General features: G+C 59.7%; 2 protein-coding genes across 4 annotated transcripts; one reads left to right on the forward strand and one right to left on the reverse strand.

The window, feature by feature from the left end:
- Positions 1 to 1,291: 1,291 nt before the first annotated feature.
- Positions 1,292 to 14,211, reverse strand: PNCK (pregnancy up-regulated nonubiquitous CaM kinase). The gene is given in 11 exon segments (XM_040974680.1): positions 1,292 to 1,315; positions 1,419 to 1,459; positions 2,138 to 2,161; positions 2,164 to 2,251; positions 2,424 to 2,571; positions 2,618 to 2,677; positions 2,932 to 2,982; positions 2,984 to 3,022; positions 3,177 to 3,326; positions 13,553 to 13,742; positions 14,058 to 14,211. Coding segments are annotated over 11 exon segments (969 nt in total).
- Positions 13,565 to 20,334, forward strand: SLC6A8 (solute carrier family 6 member 8). 3 transcript variants are annotated; one of them, XM_040974690.1, is made up of 13 exons: positions 13,565 to 14,471; positions 15,902 to 16,033; positions 16,575 to 16,824; positions 17,251 to 17,383; positions 18,068 to 18,202; positions 18,297 to 18,400; positions 18,477 to 18,601; positions 18,812 to 18,924; positions 19,029 to 19,166; positions 19,259 to 19,361; positions 19,460 to 19,560; positions 19,633 to 19,803; positions 20,013 to 20,334. In XM_040974690.1, exons 1-13 carry the CDS (start codon positions 14,210 to 14,212, stop codon positions 20,151 to 20,153), a joined length of 1,908 nt encoding a protein of 635 aa, XP_040830624.1. In that variant the 5' UTR covers positions 13,565 to 14,209; the 3' UTR covers positions 20,154 to 20,334. The 3 variants fall into 3 exon arrangements, with proteins under 3 accessions (XP_040830624.1, XP_040830625.1, XP_040830626.1); XM_040974691.1 differs by having other exon boundaries at positions 19,029 to 19,157; XM_040974692.1 differs by having other exon boundaries at positions 14,132 to 14,471; positions 18,507 to 18,601.
- Positions 20,335 to 21,885: the final 1,551 nt, after the last annotated feature.

The following is a 21,885-nucleotide window of genomic DNA, read 5'->3' on the forward strand; positions in this document are numbered from 1 at the left end:
AACCTGCACCCGCGTGGGAGACCCGGAAGAGGCTCCTGGCTTCGGATCGGCATAGTATCGGCCGTTGCGCTCACTTGGGGAGTGAATCATCGGACGGAAGATCTTCCTCTCTGTCTCTCCTCTCTGTATATCCGCCTTTCCAATGAAAAAATAATAAAAATTAAAAAAAAATGTGGCCTCTTGGTGCTCCTTTGACGGGCCACAGAGAAGCTGGGGCCAGGAACCAACTGCACACTGGCCGGGGGTGGGGGGGAGTTGCTGACTTTTCTGCCTGATAAGATACCCCTGGAAATGTTTAGTCTGACCATGAGGAAGAAAAAAAAGGAAGGACAAGAAGCGAGGGAGGACAGAAGGCATTTCCATGGAAGGGGCCTGCAGCAGTGCCCGCTCCTGCTGACTGCAGTCACACCTCCAGGGTGGCAGAGCCGCAGGCCCGGTTGCCTGTTGCCTTACACTTGGAGAGCACCAACATGAGGTGCTTGGACTATCAGGAGTGGAGGACCCAATGGCATGGGCAACACCTGGTGCCAGGGCCCCACTGGCAGGGAACTAGCTCTTTCTGCCAAGTAACCCCAGCCCTCCCCACTGTGCCATCCGCAGCGTATCTGGTCCATTGCTCTGCCACTACTTATTTCCTCAGACATCAGAGGAGTCTAGAGGAGCACAAGAAAGCACAGAACAGCCGTCCAGCACCTCCTCCACTCCCGGGCTCCCATCCCAGCATCTAGCAGCTCCCGATGACTCTCCAAGTGGTCTGCAGAGGCCTGCCCCAGAGCTCCGGGCTGGGAAAGGGAACAGAAAAGGACCCAAGGGCAGGGAGCCAGAGGGCACAGCTGGTAGTCGGCCTTCAGCATCTGCCTGGGAAAGAAACGGCGGGGGGCGGGGGGCGGGGAGGGTGGTGAAAGGGCCAGTCCTGTGCCCCCCCCCACACAGCCTTGGCTTTCACAGAGGCTGCCAGCACAGAGGAAGACTTCCAGAATCCTGCTCCATTAGGTAAGCCTGGAGCTGGTTCGCATCCATACACACCTGACCATCAGCACCCGGGGCAGTGGCCGCTCAGGAAGCCAGGGTGGCTGTGGCAAGCCATAGCATGCTGCAAGGCTTTCTCACCCTCGTGCTCTGGCCCAGCTTCTGGATCTAGCACATTGAACGCTCGCTGAGGGAAGAGAGAGGGTTCAGGTTTTGGCTAGGGGGTGTGTCTTGGATGGGGGCCTGTCTCACACGCACCTTCCAATGAGCCCGGGCGAAGTTCTTCTGGATGTGTTCACTAATTGAGCCCAAGATGTTCCGGTCAAAGGCTGCATCCCCGGAGATCCTGGGGAGGGACCCAGGTGATGTGGCCCCCAGCACCCTGCGACAGCTGGCCAGGTGCCACACTCACCAAAGTACCGCAAGACCTGTCGGCAGGCGAGCCTCACCGGTGGGTCCCGCTGCAGCAGGTGCCGGATGAAGTGTTTGGCTGTGGGCAGGGATGAGTGGGGAGTCAGGTCAGCGTGCTACAGCCCTGTGCCCACAGCAACAGCACACAGCGGCAGCCTTCAGCTTACCAGATCCGGAAATGTTGTCGCAGAAGGACAGGTAGCCGCACAGCGTAGTACCACAGAGGGGTCACCCAGCTGGCCAACCCCCCACCCCCACGCAGGGGCAGGCTGGCAGGTGACTCACAAGATATGGGCCCGGTGCCATGGCCTAGCGCCTAAAGTCCTCGCCTTGAACACGCTGGGATCCCATATGGGTTCTGGTTCTAATCCCGGCAGCCCCACTTCCCATCCAGCTCCCTGCCTGTGGCCTGGGAAAGCAGTGGTGGACGGCCCAAAGCCTTGGGGCCCTGCACCCGCGTGGGAGACCCGGAAGAGGCTCCTGGCTTCAGACCAGCACAGCACCGGCCGTTGGGGAGTGAATCATCGGATGGAAGATCTTCCTCTCTGTCTCTCCTCCTCTCTGTATATCCGACTTTGTAATAAAAATAAATAAATCTTTAAAAAAAAAACAAGATATAGGAGATAACACTGAGGGCCCACATGTCCGCGGCCTTCCAGAGGGGCTGAGGGCCAGAGACACACGTTTGTGCTTGTGCGCAAACATGTGATACAATTCACAGGTTCCCCACACACACCCACGTGACTCCTTCACTTACCCGCATATCCTGGAGTCCCGCAGGCATGTTGCCAGCCTGGATTTTGGAGAGGCCAAAGTCAGAGACTATGATCTTGGGGTCCTCAAAGGGCGTGGCATAGAGCAGGTTTTCAGGCTGCCACAGACCAGGGGGTGGGGGGGCAAGGTAAGGGTCAGATTAGTCCTGTAGCTTTGAGGTTCCCAAACCCCTGGGGAAGAGAAATGCTGGGGCAGGTCCTTTCCCTGGGCACCCAGCAAAGACACAGCAACAGGTGGCAGGACCACAGTTGGGGACCCATTGCAAGCACCTTGAGGTCACGGTGCACGATGCCCAGGCTGTGCGGGTAGGAGATGGCTCCAAGGACCTGAGCCACCAAGTGGCTGGTGTCCTGCTCTGCGTATGAGCCTCGTTCCATGATGTGGTCCATCGGGTGGCACACAAAGCAGGGGTACAGCCTCTGCCCGGTCCCTGTCCCTGCCCATCCCCAGCAGCCATCCTCACAGCTCCATGGCCAGGTAGAATGGGAAGGGCTCTAGAGCCATGATGTTGGGGTGGTTGACCCTGTCAAAGCAACCACAAGTCCTAATGCGCAGGCCCTTAGGCCACTGGCCCCATCCACTGTCCCACACGCACCTGCTGCAGCCCACAGCCCAGGCCGTTCTCTCGGGCCCCGGGCTGCTGGTTCACAGGGGCTGTTGAGCTAGAGAGCAGAGGACAGTCAACCAGATGCCCTCCCCCCAGGAGACTAAAGCAAACGGACCAGCTTCCAGGCTCCTGCCATCCCCGTGGGGTGCCTGCGTGGCCCAGGCTCGCACCTGCAGAGCACAGCGATTTCATTCTCCACCAAGGTTTCCTTGCCTCTCAGAGCCCCACTCCTGGGCCAGCACCACCTCGCGGAAGGCGCCCCTGCCACACGCATGCAGGCAAGTGCACGCACGCACAGCCAGGAAGGCGAGGAGGGCGAAGAGTGAAAACCAGAGCAAAGATGGGGAGAGGCGAGGGGCTCCCTCCCTGCCTGCCCCCAGCCCGCCTCCGGCTCCTCACGTGCGCACGCACTCACCATCCGAGCTTGTCCCGGAGCTCATAGATGCTGCTTATGTCCACAACAGGGAGAGCTGGAAGGGACCCTGGCAGGGGTCCCCCCTCCCGCCTCCCTCGTCCACGGTGCCAGGTACCCAGCTGCCCCCCATTCTTCTCCCCTTCGCTGCCTCTGCACATCCAAGCCACCACAACCAGCTGTTTTCCGGAAGGCCCCAGGAGCCATCACCCTGATCCTTCTAGGCCCACCCCTGCCCACCGCCCCCACAGGCAATCGTCACCCAGACCACCAACCCACCCAACATGCGCTTGTGACCTCCTCACTCAGCTACCTGCCACCACTATGATCGCCCACGCGGCCTCCTAGGCCCCTGTGCTTCTGAGTAGAACTCAGCAGCCTGGGCTGCTCATGTCCCAAGCTGTGTGGGGATAATGGGGCGCTTAGGGCATAAGTATGCTCGAGGGGCTGTGGCAGGTGCGGGCCGAGCTCTCTGAGCCTCTCCCAGGCACGCACGTTCCCGGCCCCAGGAGCAGCCGCTGAGCCCCCCCTCCCCCGCGCCCCGCCAGCACCCGGCGGGTCCGGCCCAATCCGCGCGCGTTCCCGTCCTGCCAGGCAGCTGAGTGCGTGGGAGTCGAGCCAGCCGTGGAGCCTTCTTCCTATGTCATTCACGCCGGGTTCCCAGAAGCTTCAGTCCCCTTGGAGGCCGGTCTGGGCCAGAGTCCTGCAGCCTGCTCACCGACACATGCGCCTGCCTACCTCCACTTCCACAGGGTGAGCACACGGGCCAGCCATCCAGGTCATCTGATGTGATACCATGTCCTTCTGTCAACGCTGCCACTTGTCTGCACCCATCAGCGCCCTCTGCCTCACCCTCATTTTCCGTTTGAGATCGTGGTACTTCAGGCCTCTGAAGCCTCCACAGCATTGCCCGGGTCATGAGGTGTTTCCCAAAGATGGATCCTGGGTCCCCAGCCCACAGAATGCAGCCCCCATCCCAGCTACTCCGCGGTGGAAAGGGCCTTCCCTCTAAGAAGGAAAGCACCAGGGACAGAGCTGGGGGAAGCGGGGTCCCTTTCGGAGGAATCCTGTATTTGTACCCACGGGGGGCGGTTACTCAGCTCAGTGTCTGCAGCACCACCCAGGGAGCCCTCAGTAGGGCCCCGGTCTACAGGCATGGGCAAAAAGAGCAATGCTCTCCATGCACACACACATTGGTGTTTCAGAGGAACATGATGTGTCAAATGCACTGTGAGCTACCCTATGAACAGAAAGATCCAACCCCGGGGTCAGGGTGAGAGAACTGTGTGGAAAACACATCGCTGGATGAAGGTGTGGGATTCGAAACATGCAAGGCGCTCTGAAAGTGCCACACGGAGAGAACAAACAACTCAATTTAAAAAACATTAGTCATTAGGGGATTATAAATTAAAGCCAGATGGGAGATACCGTGGCACACTTAGGAGCATGGCCCAAACCCAGCTCCCTGACAGCACCTACTGCTGGGAAGGCCGTGAGGCCCCAGCGCTGTCTGCGGCTGCTGCTGGCTGTGAACAACAGTGCAGTCACTTGTGCTGGCAGCTGGCAAAGAAGCTAAGCATGCTGCTAGTGCAGGGCCCCACGGGGGAGTCCTGGGTGTTTACCCAACACACATGTTGACGTAGGTGCACACACAGAGAGCAGGGCAGGGTCACTTCAAGCACTTTTCTTCACCATCAGCAAGAGCTGTGAACAAGCAGGATGTGTATCAGCAGGTCAGTGGCAGAGCCAGCAAACAAACACACCTGCACACTCAAGCTGCCGCGAGCGCCCTGCGCACTCTAAGTCAGGGCAATTGACAAAAGGGTATGGAGGTTGGGACTTCCCAGGATAGAATGGAGAATGTGACAAAAGAAGCCAGTTGTTTGCCAAACACATGCAACTACCTCCACAAGGCGTCACAGGCAGATGGGCTAATGGAAGGTCCTTTGAAAACCACGGCTACCTGCTGCAGTGCAAGCAGAAGGAACATCGCATAAGCCCTGAACTCCAACGCAGGCGCTGCAGATTAACCATCCCACATACTGCTACTGTGGAGCAGCGGGAAAACCATCACCTACAACACTGCCATCTCCTAGAGTGCACTAGTTCATGTCCTAGCAGCCCCACTTCCCACCCAGCTCCCTGCCTGTGGCCTGGGAAAGCAGTGGAGGGCGGCCCAAAGCCTTGGGACCCTGCACCCATGTGGGAGACCCGGAAGATGCTCCTGGCTCCTGGCTTCACATCAGCTCAGCTCCAACCATTACAGCCACTTGGGGAGTGAACCAGAGGACAGACCATGTCTCTGCCTCTTTCCCTCCCTCCCTCTTTCTCTGTCTGTAAATCTGCATAGCAAATCAATATAAAATCAATCTTTCTACAAAGGGAGAGAGGAAGGAAGGCACGGAGTCTTGGTGAACCTGCATACCGTTTTTTTGTTTTGTTTTGTTTTGTTTTTTTGATAGAGCCATTATGGGTTGTTTTCAATTTTTTTATTATATTTTTGACAATCTTTACATACTTAATTAGGGTAAAAAAAGGTTCAAGGGCTACAGGAAATAGGTAAGACTATTGTTTCCACATTGTTTCCTTCATGTATCTGAGGTAAAAGGGGAAACAGGGGGAGAAGCCCCACCCAGTCTCCCACCCACCCCAGGTCCCCGATGTGGGGCATGCTCTGAGGGTCTTGCTCAAGTGGTTTTGAGAGTTCAACAGTTATAAACGGCTGCCAGTCTCGCCACTCCGAGCACAATGAAGTCACTGCAGAATCCACTGATTTGACATAGTGCATCTTGGAGTCTCCGTTTGCCCAGTTTTTCACTGCCAACATATGGCTGGGATAGTTGGTTGATTTGTTCTGTCCTCTGTTGTGGTGCCAGGTGTCCTCTGCAGGTTCCGATGGACTGCTGTATCCTCCATGTGCACCTGGTTATGCTCTCTACTGCTCCATCTGAGCCGCTGAGGAGGCTCGGCTCTGGCACTTGCACTTCATGGCAGATCATGGGTTCTGAGTCTGGCAGTTTGATTGAGGAGATTACCAAAGAAAATTCGTCTGAGGTGTTCCCAGACCAGATTCTTATATGTACTAGCAAGTACAGGGCCTGGTATAGTCCACCGCTGTAATCAGCTGGTGGTTGCAATTGCCAGGTTGGTTCTGCTTCCATCCCTGTCTTCCACTGGAATCAATGGGTGCTGCAGTCCAGCCTGATTCTGCCCAACACACACTCAGCCCTCACATAAACCAGTGGGAGCTGCAGCCTAGTTGGGGCGACCCACAATAGCCCCCACCAGGCCTGCCCCCTGCCCTGGTTCCCATGCTTGCCAGTATTTGCGACAGACTAGTCTAGTCTGTCCACATCCCATTTGGCTCTCATACATGTCAATGGGTATTAAGACCTTGTTCCATCAAACCAGCTCAACTGTCCAGCCCACACACATGCTGTTGGTTGCCTTTCTGTCTAGCCACCCCAGCCCCTGTCCTAGTTTTCCTGCCCTTCCGTGGGAGTGGGAACCCAAGAGGGAGGAGCCCACTATTTCCCTTCTAGGCCACTCCCACTCCCGGATTATGCACTCTCCAGGTGGTTCTGGAATTAAACTTGACAGATATAGCCCCCAGTGCCAGCCCCTGCCAGCTGATGCTACAACTAAGCCCAACCATCCCTCATCCACTCTAAATTTTGCTTGCACCAGTAGGAACAGTCAGCCCAAGCTGGCTTTTCCCTGATCTAGTCCACATGCGGCCCACTGGTATTGTAGCCCTGCCTAGTCTGGTCTGCCCCCATCCCAGCTCACACTCTCCAGTGGGAGTAGCTGTCCAGCAAGGGAACCCCTACTCTGCCCACTCCAACCCTGTTTCTCACGTGTGCTGATTGGGCACTGTGGTCACATCCGGTACAGGCAACCTCACCTTGGCATTCCATAATGTGCATTGTTTTCTTTTGGTTTTTTTGTTTTTTTTTTTTAATTGCGACCGAACCTGGCTCGACCCACACTCTGTTCCGGTGCTTGGATTCACCAGTGGATGATGTGAACTGATTCAGCCTGGTCTGCCCCCGACCCATGCTAAATGTATGCCAGTGGGAAACTTCCCATGGCCTGTTCTGGGCTGTTTCCTATCATGCTTTTTGCACTCACCTGCCAGGTCTGTGTCCTGCCAGAAGAGTTGCCCAGGCTCCTCCATCAGAACCTTTCCCAGTGCCAGATTTCGGGCATACCAGTGGGTCCATGAGTCAGCACTACTCAGTTCACTTCCTGTCCTAGCAGGAACAGTGGCTTTTCCTGACTGGCCTTCAACCCAATCTGGTTCTTGCTGTTGGATGTTTCAACCCAGCTATGGCTCATCTATACCCACACACAGCTCACACATGGCTCAGTAGGGGTTGAGACCTAGCCTAATCTGTCCCACATCTACCCTGGTCCTCAGGACACCAGATGGTGTTGAGGTCTGGCCCAGCTTGGTGCATCCAGTCCCCGTCCACATTTGTGCTAAGTGAGACTACAACCATATCCTAATCAGAACGCAGCCTCCATTCCAGCCCCATGCTCCTTGGTGGGAATCTCAACCCAGCTAGGGCATCCCCTTAGCTCCCCAACCGGGCCTGTTCCAACCCATAGATTACATGCATGCCAGTGGTGGCTCTGACTCAGCTTGGCACAGCCCCACACCCATCCCAACCCCTGCCTTAGACACTGTGGCTTAGCGTCCCTGGCTCACGCAGACCAGTAGGTGTAAGAGCCTAACTCGGCATGACCTGTGCTCCATCCTGATTTCTAGTTTCACTTGTGAGCTAAGGTTTGCTCAGTGCTGCCCGATACACCCTGTTCCATTACCATTTCACACATTGGCCAGCCATTGGGGCTACTTTGTCCAGCTTGTCTGCCCCCAGGTCTGGACCACATGTTCAGCAGCTGGAGTTATGACTCACCAGGGGAGTTTCCCAAGTTCTTCCACTTGATCCCCTCCCAGACCCAGTTCTCATACATGCCATTGGGTTTTAGGCCAGTGTCCAGCGTAGTCTGGCCTTCCATTTAGCCTTATATGAGCTGGTCATGAACATTGCAGCCCAGCCCACTCCACACCCTATTCAGGATGCACATTCAGGTGCTGCTGCCTTGACCAGTCCAGACTATTGTGGATTACCTGTGAGTGATGGCAGGCTCCTTGGTCCCACCTAGCTTAGTCCATCACCACTGTATCTCTTGAACTAACCTGTGGGGCTAGAATTTCCACAGGGTTTTGCCCATACATCCCCCACAGAATCTTCCCCTGGATATGGTTCTCTAGCGTGCTAGTTAACGTCATGTCCCTGCCTGATGTGACCTGTCTCCTGATCCATTATCATGTCAGGTAACAGGATATGACCCTGCTAGACAAGCTTCGAGCCTTAGCTTCTGCATGGACTGGTGTCCGCTCGTCAGCATTGTTCAGTGATTACAAGTTCTACACAGGACTCAAAGGAGGCCAGTGTATCATTCTTCTCCATAAAGATCATCTGGTCCCTGTCCTGTAAATGCCAGGTCTCAGTACCCTCCCTTACCTTCAAAGGAAAAGTTACTCTGTCATTGGGAGTCTTCAGGATTGATTTGAGAAAAACAGAAGCACAGTGGGCTCAACATGGAGCTACCTAAGCAGCAATTCAAAGCCCCAATACCCCAGAGCTAGGCAGCCAGCAGGCGGAGCCTGGCGCCAAATGGCACACTGACCGCCCAAGGACAGCTTGCGGTGACTGGAATCGGGGCTCTGAGCATGAAGACATCCTGGCCTGGCACCCACCAGTAGCCGACAGGGACACCTGGAAGTTTTAAGCCGCAGGCCCAAGGTCGCCCCCAATCCCATCCACCAAGCAATGATGGCGGCGGGTGGGGCCCGGGCCGCCCTGTTCTCCAGACCTCCCCTCGCAGTGTACTCACTATGAAGGGAACAGTCCCTGGAGCCTGGGCAGGCCTGGGGACAGCTCACAGCGTGTACGCGGTGGCTGGAATCGGACACCTGCATACCTTAATAGGCGCTAAGAATGTGCCCTCCCCACGAGGCAGCACGAAGCGTGCATGCGCAAAGGCCATGGAGTTTGCATTTGTATTTGACTTCAGTTTCCTGAGGGCTGCTGTCACAAACTACCCAAACTACAACAGATGTGGTGGCTTAAAGCCACCTTGCCTCTTCAGCTGTTTCTGCCTCTGTCGCCATGGGGACTTCTCCTCCGTGTCTTCTCCTAAGGACACTTGTCATGGGATTTAAGGCCCTAATCCAGCAGGATGTCCTCTTGAGATCTTAACTGAACCACATACATGAAAGCCTTTTTTCCCCTCTGGAATACACTCACCTTCATAGCTCTGTGGGTGTGCTATTCTGCCTCCCAGTCATCTTACCTGGAGTGAGCCCAAAGCCAGCCAGGGCACAGGCACAAAAGCCATTTCCCTGGGGACCAGTGTTGCGGCACTGCAGCTTAAGTCACTGCTTGTTGCACCAGTATTCAATATGAACAGTGTTCGAGTCCCGGCTGCTCCAGTTTCCTTCTGTTGAAGCCGTTTAGGAAGTGAACCAGCACATGCAAGTTTCTCTTTCTCTCTCTCTCTCAATTCTGCCTTTCAAATAAATAAATAAATAATGTTTTAAAAAGCACACAATTCTACAAGCACCTCCCTTCATCCTCCAAATGCAAGACAGCCATCTCCTTCCCAGTGGGAGATTGGAGATGCGAGCCGGAAGGCGGCCTGTCTGCCCTCAGGCTACACTGCGTGCAGCCGCTGCCGACACCTGGACACACCTGGTTAACACAGCCTGTGCCTCCTCAGGGCCCTGTGGATGTGTCTCCGAGCTCTCTCAGCTCAGCGGACTGCAGCATTTCAATGGCATTGAGCAAGCTGAGACTGTACGGCTCCGTGAAGCCACGGCTAACGCCAGCGCAGGCGCAGACGGGAAGCAGGCACATGCACACATACACACAGGAGTATGTCCTAGGGACACAAGCGCTAACCGACAGCTCCCGATGCTTGCAGATGGCGGATCTGATCACAAAGTGCAGTGACATGGGGCTATGAGAAGTTGCAAATCCCTCTGTGGGAGTGTACAGTGTTGCAAATAAAGGACAGACTCATCCATCAAAGTGGGCCAAGGAACAAAACCCCACAGTTCCTGGAGCTGTTTCCCACAGCCAACCGCCCAAAGCAGAGGGCTGCGCATCGCCAGTTCCTGCCTCGCAGAACACAATGTGAAGGACAGACACGACACAGCCTGCCTGGGCCAGGTGGCCAAGGTCAGCAGCGGCGTGATAAGCCGTGTGGCAGGCACAGCCTAACGATAGGGTGTGATGACGACGGCACTTTGCCTCCCGGCTGCTCCTCCGGGCAACCCGGCGTGATCACGAGGGAAGCAACAGGCCCAAGCAGGCCGGCCAAGCAGGAGAGCCAGTCGGCTCCCCAGCTGTCAGGACATCCGTGCAGAGCAGCACCAGGAGCTATGAGCTGCGCACTACGTCAGGGACAGAGGGAAGCAATGGACAGAGGGGGCAGGCAGGTGGCAGGGCAACTTTGGCTCCTGGCCCCAGTGATGCCTCTAACACAGAAGATTAGTCTGCATAAAATGCACAAAAGCAATTCAGAGGGTCTGAGTGACCCAGTGTGAGCAACTGCAAGAGCTGAGCTGCAGGTCCCTTGTATGACCCACCCCCAGGGTCACTGTCCTGTCCCCAGCTCACTGCCACTGCAAAGCTCACTATGCCCAGACCAGGCACCCACACCCTACCTCCAGCTACCCAGACCCTCCTGCAGGCCCACCCCAAGCCACAGCCACACACAGGATCCATTCCCACACTTCCCACCCCTACCCCCCAAACATGTGTGCCACAGTCAGTGCTTGCTGTCCTCATCCCTATCATGTGACCCTGGGGTCCAAAAGAGAAGCTCCAGGTGGGCCCAGATGAGTAGCGGGGAGCCCCCACCCGCTCCTACAGCAGTTGAACAGCCACGTGGGCTCAGGGGTCTGGCAGGACCAGCAGAAGTTGGCTGGACCTGTCTTACAGGCGGTGTTGCCCCCAGGGCAGGCACTGTAGCTGCAAACTTGGGGATGTTTTTCCAAGGCTGAAGGCCCTGCTGCAGCTTGTGCGAGGGTTCCCGCATCTCCCACAAGCAGCTGGGGACCGTAGCACAGGGGTGGGCCGGGGAAGCTCAAGCACAAAAGCCCTGACTTGTGCATCGAGGGCTACCTGTGGCTATGCAGGGGCTCACCATAGCACCGCCTCCAGGAATTGGCAGTGAGGGGCCAAAGAACCAGCCCAGCAAGCGAGGAAGCGAGGAAGCGGGAGATGGTGAGCTTGCCAGGCCAGGCGCAGAGCAGATGTGGCCCTGCTGAGTCAGTACAGGAGAGGAGGGTTGCCCCACCTGGCCCCCTCCAGCTGGGGAGCCCCAGGGTCTGCAGGCTGCTGACACAGGTGGCAATGGCCCCGCAGCAGGCCCCAGCAGGGCCGCTCAGCAACCACCGCACCCTTCCCTGCCAGTCCTGCCACTTCCCCCTCTTTGGCAGCCGCCCCTGCTCCCACAGAGTCCGCCCCCCTCCACCCCACTCCAGCTGGCAGCTCCCTGCTGTTCCTGCCACTGGCCTTGGAACCTGCTTCCCCACCCAGTCACCGTCCCAGGGTGGAGGAGGGCCCCACCCTTGGCTCCCAGTCAGACTGTTCACCCGGCACTCCCCACAGCAATAGCCACTTCCCCGAGCTGTTGGTACTGTCTCTCCCACGTGCTTCTCCAGCCCGGCCTATCTGCAGCCCACACCCCTCTCCAAAGGCAGCTCTTACAGTCTTGAGTCACCTGCACCCAGTCACGTCCCCACTTCCCTTGATTCTCCAAGCAGCCTTCCCCGGGTCATTGCCAGCTGCTGCGTCTCCCCCACCTCCCTTCTTCCTTCCCCCACCCTGCCTCACTCTGTGGGCATCAGCTGCCCTCAGCCCTCTGCCAGAATGAGGTCTTGGGTGTACTTCACCCGATCGCCTCGTCTCTTCTCTCCAGTGCCAGGGGGTTGTCAGCGAGTGAGTCAGGCCAGGACACTGCCTGCTCTGTCCTCTTGTCTAGGTGGGCCTGGCTGTTCTGGAGCACCTTGGCCACCTTCAGCCCCAGGCTGGGGCAGAGAAGACCCAAGTTGGAGATCTTGGGATACACAGTATGACTGTGCCACCTGCAGGCTCACCAACTCCCACTCTGATCAGTGTGAGCAGAGATGACTTGTGTGTCCCACCTGCACACCACACACACACACACACACACACACACACACACACACACACACACCCTTAGTGAGGCAGAGATGCTGCCCCTCCCTCACCTAGCAGGTTCAATCTGGCTTGGGCCGGAACTGCTTTTCTTCCTAAAGCTGGCCGGATAGCTGTGGGCTTAGCTTAACGGGATGATCCGTATGGGGACGGTCGTGTCTGCAATTAGATCCAGGAGCGTGGCCCTGGGGTGGGGGGTGGGGGGTGGGGGTGAGGGTACACTTTACCCCTGCTGCCCTCCAGCCAGGATAATGACCCCTTCCTTTACTACCCTACTTCCAGGCTAGCCTCTTTCAGGGAAAATTTCAAATGAGCCACGTAGCTGGTGCTGGACGGGCAGCACAGCCGCCTTGCCCTGACTGGGGAGGCCTTGAGGTCACGCTCCAGCAACACAAGCGCCTGGAGAGGGGACCTGGCCTGTGGACCTCCGGGGGAGGGTCTGTGCACCTTCCAGGCACCAGGGGGCAGCCTTATCCTACTCCTCCCCAGGGCCTCCGGCAGAGTGCAAAGCCCCTACTGGCCCCTACATCAGGCACAGGTGCGTCTAGAATCTCCCTTTGACCCTGACCTCCTGCGTTTCACCACTGTGCCTCTTAGGAAGGGCTTCGTGCCAGGAGGCCTGGGGCAGAATGCCACAGCACAGCGGCAGGTGGTACCCCCCTCCCAACCTTTGCTCTCCAGGCGAATCAGCCGCCCGGCCCTTGGGGAGGCCGGAAAGCCCGCTGCCTTTTTGGTACCCAACCTTTGGCCAGCCTGGAGCTGCAGCTCTCACAAGGGTCGGAGATGGGACAGGCTGGACAGATCCAGCCTGAAGGAAGAGGGGAAGAGAAGGGAAGGGGGGCGCGCTGGTTGGCTGGAAAACGGCCAGGGAGGAGCCAGGAAGGGAGAGCGGGCTCGGCGGAACCAGGTGAAGCTGTGGCGAGGTGCTGGCGTGGAGTAGGGGTGGGTTGCTGGCCAGCGCCCCAGGTAGCAACCATCCCACTCCCTGCTGGAGCGGCGTCTCCTCCTTGGGAGAAGGGCGGGAGGAGGTGGGCGGAGTGACGGGGAGGGCGGGCGGGAGGGATGGGAGAGGGGGAGGGGAACTGCACGGTCGTGGGGGTGGGGCGACAGTGACATCACCCCCGGAGTCGCTTTTTAAGCAGCTGCCGATCCGGCCGGGGAAGAGAGGGCCGGTCGGAGTGCGGTGGCGAGTCGCTGAGCCCGCCGCGGCCCCGAGAGCGGCTGGAGCCGCCGCCGCCGGGAAGGAGGGGGCGAGGCGCGCCCGGGCCGCCGCCGTCGCCGCCGCTGAAGCCGCCGGCGAACAGGGTAACTGCCGGGGACGCGGGCCGAGGAGGGAGGGGGTGCGGGCTACGGAGCCCTGCTCCGATCCCCATTTGCAGACACTGGGCGCCTGATGCCACCCGCGCCCCTCTAGGGTGAGCCTCGGACCCGGAGAACCGCCGCCGCCGCCCGAGCCGCGGGCAAGAGCCTCGGGAGCCGCCGCCGCCGCTCGGCCGGGCCCCGCCGCCGCCCGCGCGCCCCCGGGCCCCCGACACACATGAGATTCTTCAGACTCACTTTCAAGTGCTTCGTGGACTGCTTCTGACTGCGCAGCCCCCCGCCGTCCCGCACCCCGCCCGCCCACCCGCTCGTCCGTCGCCCCGTCCCCCGGCCCGGGCGGGCCCGAGCCTTCGGGGCCCTCCTCCCCCACTGGGTGACGCCGGCGACCCCTGCCCGCCCGCCTGCTCCCACCGAGGCGCCGCGACCCCCGGCCCGGCCGTACGGCCCGCCGGGGCCATGGCGAAGAAGAGCGCCGAGAACGGCATCTACAGCGTGTCCGGTGACGAGAAGAAGGGCCCCCTCATCGCGTCTGGGCCCGACGGGGCCCCGGCCAAGGGCGACGGCCCCGCGGGCCTGGGGGCGCCCGGAGGCTGTCTGACCGTACCACCACGGGAGACCTGGACGCGCCAGATGGACTTTATCATGTCGTGCGTGGGCTTCGCCGTGGGCTTGGGAAACGTGTGGCGCTTCCCCTACCTGTGCTACAAGAATGGCGGAGGTGAGCGCCCCCACCCCAGGGGTCAGTCCCGTCCTACCCAGGGGCACCTTACTGCTTTGCTTGCCTCTGGCCCACCAGAGCCGAGGGGCGAAGTCCAGACCCTGGGGAGGTCCCCCTAGGGCTGAGAGCCGGGGCCAGCCCCTAGCCAGCCTGGGGCCACTGGGTGGCCCAGTCCCGCTGCCTCCACCCCCCTCACCAGTCATGTGCCTGGCAGCGAGGGGGGGGGCGGGGCAAGGAACCTCTCCCTTGCAGAACCCAGGGGCTGCTGGTCCCAAACTGCAGGGCCAGAGTGGGAATGATTGGCCACAGAGATGGGGAGGAAAGCCAGGAGGGCCTTCTGCGGAGGGGGCTCCAAGCAATGAGAAGTCCTGGCTGCCCCCACCCCCACCCCAGCAGGCCCACAAGTGGCACAGGAACACACACAATGGGCCACTATCCCTCCCCCACGCCCTGCCCTGCCTTCCCCCCCTCCCTTCCCTTCCCTCCTTTCCTTGCTTTTCCCTCCCCTCCTCTCCCCTCCCTTCCCTTCCCTCCCTTCCCTCCCCTCCCCTCTGGCCTGGGCCTGGAACACTGGGTGCCTACGCCAGCCTTGGGAAGCCTGCGGCCTGGCCCGTCTGGCGCCACCGCTGGACACAGTGCATGCTCGCCCCGTGCCCGCCAAAGCCCAGCTTAGCAACAGTGATGGGCACGCATGTGTCCTGTGACTGGCACAGCAGCACTGCCAGCACCAGGAGGCCCGAGTGCCCAGGCGATGGGTGGGCCACTGAAGAGCAGTAGGGAGGCATTGCCCCAAGGTCATACACCAGAAGGATGCTGGAAGCAGAGGCCAGGCCGGCCCAGCCAGGGAGCAGTGTAGAGAGCTGGGATGGGGACAGGGGTACCAGCCGAGGACACGGGGGCTCCAGCCTGGCCCCCTGGAGCTTGTGGTCCCCCTTGTCCCACCCGTTTCCCTCTGTCCTTGCACAGGACTGCCACCCACACTCCCTCATAAGGGCAGGTGAGGCCCTACTCTGCCTTCACAGCCCTCCACCAGAACCCCCCCCCCCCGGCCTTGGTGCTGGGCACACATAGCACGTGCACGCCTTGCTACTCCTTGCAGTGCTGCCTGGTAGGCAGGAGTGTGCGTGTCCCCAAGGCTTGTCAGGTCATTCTAGGCACTAGTGCTGATGGCAGCCCTAAAGGTTGGGACCACCCCACCACCACCACACACAGACAGAGCCTAGGGAATGGGGCTGTAATGGTCTTGGTCCTGAGTCAGCAGCCACCGCCTGCACTGATTCGTCCAGTGGGAAGTTATGGGGTCAGGGTGGAACCCAAAGCTGAGCTCAGCCTGGGCCTCTGGTGGTTTCTGGTGGTGAGCGGGAGTTGGGGTGGGTTTGCAGCCGTCTCCTGGTTAAGGGCCCCCCATGCCTCCCTCTCACCCTGCCTAGGTGTCTTCCTTATTCCCTATGTGCTGATCGCCCTGGTAGGAGGGATCCCCATTTTCTTCTTGGAGATCTCGCTAGGCCAGTTTATGAAAGCTGGCAGCATCAATGTCTGGAACATCTGTCCCCTGTTCAAAGGTGAGCTGTTGCAGGCCGGGTCCGCCCGCTCCTTTCCCATGGCCATGGGAGCCAACTGCAGCTGGCACCCGCTCCAGCACTCTTGCCCTACCGGTGAGCGCCGGGCCAGGGGCCTAGGTGTTATTCGCCCCCCTCCCCCGCCCCGCTGCACCTCCTCCCTCAGGCTGGGTCTTGAAGGGAAGCTTGGGAGATGTGCAGACCATGGAGTGAACTTGGGCAAAGTGCACAGGTAGGCAGCTCCTGCTAGCATTGTCCCCTGGCGCCATGACTGGTCGTCTCCCATACCACCACAGGTGACTAAAAGGCTAGCCCAAGCAAGCAGCCCACTGTGGGAACTCAGGGCATCAACTGGAGAAGCAGACGGCAGGGCACACGGTGGGAAAGACAGAATGGGCAGTTAGGCCGACCAGCACTGACACACCCCCTGCCCGGGCCTGGGAGGATGGACAGAGGAGGCGTTGGTGCAGGGGCTCAGCAGGGGGTGATGGAGCAGCAGGGAGGCAGCCGGGGAGTCGGCACGGGACAACCTGCTCCTCCCCAGGCCTGGGCTACGCCTCCATGGTGATCGTCTTCTACTGCAACACCTACTACATCATGGTGCTGGCCTGGGGCTTCTATTACCTGGTGAAGTCCTTCACCACCACGCTACCCTGGGCCACGTGTGGCCACGCCTGGAACACTCCCGACTGTGTGGAGATCTTCCGCCATGAGGACTGTGCCAATGCCAGCATGGCCAACCTCACATGTGACCAGCTTGCTGACCGCCGCTCCCCAGTCATCGAGTTCTGGGAGTGAGTCAAGCGCCTCTGGACCAAGCTGGTCCCTTCCTGATACCTAGCCTGCCCCTAGGGACATAAGGGCCACTCACTGGGAGACCCCCTACCTATCCTTAGCGAGCGGGGCCCGGGGCTGGGGTGCCCTTTCTAGCTTTGGCAATGTTTGTCGCTTTGATTCTAACATGCCTGCCTGACAAGGTTGCATGTGTCTGTGCTTCAGTAGGGTGGCGGGGGGGGCAGGGTCAGGTTGGCAGCGCGCCCCTCCTAGGCCCAGCTGGGGGCTCCCGTGCACATGGTGGCAGCAGAACCTGAAGACCCGGCCCAGCTGGACGAAGGGCTGCGGGAGGGAGGAACCACGACCGCTCGAGGTGGAGCCCGGTCCCTGGACCCTCTGCAGACTCAGCCCTCGTGTGCTCTCTCCCCCCACGCCCGGTTCCCTAGGAACAAAGTCTTGCGGCTGTCTGGGGGCCTGGAGGTGCCGGGGGCCCTCAACTGGGAGGTGACCCTCTGTCTGCTGGCCTGCTGGGTGCTGGTCTACTTCTGTGTCTGGAAAGGGGTCAAATCCACGGGAAAGGTACTGCCGGGCTCGGGTGGGGCAGGGGCGGCCCTGCTCCAGGAGGGATGCATCTCTGGGCTGGGGACACTGCTGTAGCCAGGGGTGATGGCCCGAGCAGGAGAGAGGTCCTGGGATCCAGGCCACTTTCTCCCTACCCTCTCCCGCCTGCCCTTGTTTTTCTCTCCATTCCTCACTCACGGCCTGAGTTTGTGTTGATGGTCTCGGTTGCCCAGCCTGGACAGTGGGTGAGGAGGCGGAGGCCTTTGCCATCTTTCTGTCACCTTCTGTGTGGCCCAGTCACAATCTGCAAGTACTAACCAAGAGCCCTGCTCTCTACAGAGGATGGCCTGGAGGTCAGGGCACAGGAGGCACGCACTTGCCCCAGCTGATATCCCCCACTCCCTGCCTAGGCACCACAGGGCTGTGCTCCAAAGGCGGCCCCCACAGGCTTGTCCTGCACCGTGGCCGTGCTACCCCGCCAGTCCTTGCACGTGCGCACAGGGGCCCGGCCTGCCTTCCCCTCCCTCTGCATCTGAGCTCTGCTTGCCAGAGTGCTGTCAGCACTCCAGCCATGGCTCGAAGGGGTACAACAAGGGGCTGTCGCCTGCCCTCCCCTCTGGCAAGTGCTCTGCGGTGCTGGGGACCATAGGGTGGGGGCGGCAGCAGGGCCTGGGAGCCCTTCTGAGCAGCCTGGCCCCCTAGATCGTGTACTTCACTGCTACATTCCCCTACGTGGTCCTGGTTGTGCTGCTGGTGCGCGGGGTGCTGCTGCCTGGAGCCTTGGATGGTATCGTCTACTATCTCAAGCCTGACTGGTCCAAGCTGGGGTCCCCTCAGGTGAGGCGACCGCACGAGCCGCAGCAGGGCTGAGGGACGGATGGGCGGGGCGACCAAGCCCCTCCCACTACCTCTGTCCTGGCTGCCCCCGCAGGTGTGGATTGATGCTGGCACCCAGATTTTCTTCTCCTACGCCATTGGCCTGGGAGCCCTCACCGCCCTGGGCAGCTACAACCGCTTCAACAACAACTGCTACAAGTAGGCACCACAGCCCCCACCCCCGCTCCTGAGTGGCAGGCAGCCTACCCAGGGTACTCTGTCCTTCCACCCTCAGGGACGCCATCATCCTCGCCCTCATCAACAGCGGGACCAGCTTCTTCGCTGGCTTCGTGGTCTTCTCCATCTTGGGCTTCATGGCCGCAGAGCAGGGGGTTCACATATCCAAGGTGGCAGAATCAGGTGAAGCCCCCAGCCCCACCCAGCCCCAGAACACAGCTACAGATTCCACCTGAACTCATCTGCTCGCTTGGGGCCAGAGGCTGCTGGCTCTCACAGGCACACACCTGTGTGGAGACCACAGCCCGCGTCCTGGTCTGTTGCTCCAACACCTCCGAGGGGAATCTGAGGGTGGCCATGTATGGGGTCTCCAGCCTGTGCCTCTCCTCACAGGGCCTGGCCTGGCCTTCATCGCCTATCCTCGGGCCGTTACACTGATGCCTGTGGCCCCACTCTGGGCAGCCCTGTTCTTCTTCATGCTGCTACTGCTTGGCCTGGACAGCCAGGTTGGTGGCGGCCTGGGGCTAGGAAGGTGGCTGCTGCAGGGCAGGGCTGGGCTGGGTGGGCGGTGGCCTGGGGCAGAGCTGGGTCTGAGCTGCCGTGGCCACAGTTTGTAGGTGTGGAGGGCTTCGTCACCGGCCTGCTCGACTTGCTCCCAGCCTCCTACTACTTCCGTTTCCAAAGGGAGATCTCGGTGGCCCTCTGCTGTGCCCTGTGCTTTGTCATTGACCTCTCCATGGTGACCGATGTGAGTTGAGGGAATGGCTGGGTGAGAGGAGGGCCTGGCAACAGCCTGCGGCCAGCATCTGCCACCTGCCCTGATCTGGTTCCTTCCTCCAGGGTGGCATGTACGTCTTCCAGCTGTTTGACTACTACTCGGCCAGCGGCACCACCTTGCTCTGGCAGGCTTTTTGGGAATGTGTAGTGGTGGCCTGGGTGTACGGTAGGTCTGGGCTGAGATCTGCCAGCTGGGCTGAGGGAGGGAGTGGGTGGGGACAGGACAGGTAGAGCTGCAGCTTCTGGCCTCTTGCCTTGCTCTAGGAGCCGACCGCTTCATGGATGACATTGCGTGTATGATTGGATACCGCCCCTGCCCCTGGATGAAATGGTGCTGGTCCTTCTTCACCCCGCTGGTCTGCATGGTAAGACCAGAATGTGCTGGGCTGGGTGACGTGCCCCAGCGGCACTGCTAACTGGCAGCCTCCTACCTGCAGGGCATCTTCATCTTCAATGTCGTGTACTATGAACCACTGGTCTACAACAACACCTATGTGTACCCGTGGTGGGGCGAGGCCATGGGCTGGGCCTTTGCACTCTCGTCCATGCTCTGTGTGCCCCTCCACCTCCTGGGCTGCCTCCTCAGGGCCAAGGGAACCATGGCTGAGGTGAGCTCCCTCCCTCCCCTGCCCATTCCACAGGCTGAACACCCTGGGGTGGGTAGAAAGCAGTGTAGCCATTGGGGTGCCAGCAGCCAGGCCCACCTTGCCTCTGGTGTGGTGCGCAACTGCATCCCAGCCCAGTGCAGGGAGTGGAGCCTGGGAGCGGCAGCAGCGGCGGCCAAGCTGCACCCCTGAGCTGATGGCTCCTCTTGCAGCGCTGGCAGCACCTGACCCAGCCTGTCTGGGGCCTCCATCACTTGGAGTACAGAGCTCAGGATGCGGACGTCAGGGGCCTGACCACCCTGACCCCGGTGTCTGAGAGCAGCAAGGTCGTCGTGGTGGAGAGTGTCATGTGACACGCACCCAGCTCACATCACCAGCCTACCCTCTGGTAGCCATAGCAGCCCCTGCTTCGGCCCCCACCCCACCCTTCCAAGGGGCTTGCCTTTCCCTCATAGTTTTGGGGTCTACCTGGGGGGAGGGAAGCACCGTTGAGTGCTAAAATAACTTTCCATTTTTAATAAAATGCCAAAAATACCACAACCCACCAAAAATAGATGCCTCTCCCCCCCACCCCCACCCCGCTCCAGGGCCCTAGCCAAGCTGGTCCATGCATCTGCTCTCCAACTCCACCTGCTCCTCCTTCCAGGTCCACAGGGCCCATGTCTTCCCACCTGGCCATGCCACCCTATCTGCATCCTTGGTTCTGCTTTCAACTCCCTTGGGTGGCCCCTCACCCCTACCCAAAACCAGCAGTAGCAACTTGCGGATGGTAGGGGTGAAGGGAGGGGTGGGGCAAAGCAGGGGTAGAGGAACAAAGGTGAATATTTCAGCTGGACTAGACCCTCCTCCCTAGCCTACCTTAGAATGCCAGCCAGCAACAGAACCTTCCAGTTCCCGCACCACTCACCACCAACAGCCATGGCGTGCGCTTGGGAGTGAGTGCACGTGTGAGAACGCAGCGTAGAGCAAGCTCCAACTCCTAGCAACAGTGCCCCTGAGCCAAAGGGGCTTGTATTTTGCACATTTTATACAAACTTAAGAAGAGTGAGATTTCTGCTTGTATATTTCTAACGAGAAAAGAGCCCAAACCATCCCCTTTACTTGTAGCTCCCTGTCCCTGTCAGCCCCTCCACATCCCTTGCCCCTAGCCAACGAGTGTGAATTTATAGAGCTGATTTTCATAGGCAAAACCAATGCTTCAACCTGTGAGTGTAAGCCTGTTGTATGCATGTGCGTGCGTGGTCCCCAGCTCTAGGAGGGGGTGGAAGAGTGCACAGTGGGGCCTCTAAGGGGTTCTCAGGCTGCTCCTGTACTCACCAGGGGTCCGGGCTGCTCCCCTGGCACCCTCAGGCTTGTACCACCCAGCTCCCTGGCCTGGGTTCAACCAACCAAGGGATCGTAGCTGGGCACCCCCGGGGCAGGGGTCCCGGGCACGGCTCCCATCTCCAGGCTTAAGGCCTGCACACTTCCACATCGCAAGTCTTCCCTCGGGGCAGCTCCCAGCCCCGCCTGTGTCCAGTCACGCCCCGAGACAGCCAAGTGGCTCTCCGGGCCGGCTGGCGCGCACACGCACGCAGGCACGCACGCACGGTTAGAGAGCCCGGCTGGCGGGTGGGGCTGCTGAGGGCGGTGGGGACGTTCTTACTATGCTGAAAAGCCACTGCGAACATAGCAATAAAAACGCCATTTTCCAAAACTGCCTCCCGCTCCTGCTTCAGCCTCTGGGGAGAGGGGGCAGGAAGCGGGGTGCGGGAGGTCTGGGGTGCGCCTTCCCCCAGTCCCAGCTGCTGCAGTCAGCCAGCTTGCAGCCTGAGGGCCTGTGTGCCCGGCCTGATGCCAGCAGCTGGGAAGGCAGTAACCCTAACCTCGCTCCCCCTGGAGCTGATTCTTGGGGAGCCAGGGATATCGATCAGCCCGACAGGAGTGGACTGAGCAGGAAGGCTGGGTGGAAGCTGTAGGCGCTAACTCGAGACGGTATCCCTGAACAGCTAAACTTGCAAAATCAAGAGGGGAGTGAGGGCCAAAGGGGTGCAACAGGGTTTGGGTGGTGACCTCGAGGAGTTGCCCAAGACTTCAGCTAAGGGC

This window comes from Ochotona curzoniae, unplaced genomic scaffold (assembly GCF_017591425.1).
Source record: "Ochotona curzoniae isolate NIBS_2020 unplaced genomic scaffold, NIBS_Ocur_1.0 contig_2469, whole genome shotgun sequence".
Lineage (NCBI taxonomy): Eukaryota > Metazoa > Chordata > Mammalia > Lagomorpha > Ochotonidae > Ochotona > Ochotona curzoniae.

Bases quoted from the DNA above. Each gene is read 5' to 3' on its own strand.
- SLC6A8 (XM_040974690.1), top strand. From the start codon at position 14,210: ATGGCGAAGAAGAGCGCCGAGAACGGCATCTACAGCGTGTCCGGTGAC. The intron at 19,362-19,459 runs GTAGGTCTGGGC...GCCTTGCTCTAG, and splicing joins AGTGGTGGCCTGGGTGTACG to GAGCCGACCGCTTCATGGAT. The intron at 19,804-20,012 runs GTGAGCTCCCTC...CTCCTCTTGCAG, and splicing joins CCAAGGGAACCATGGCTGAG to CGCTGGCAGCACCTGACCCA.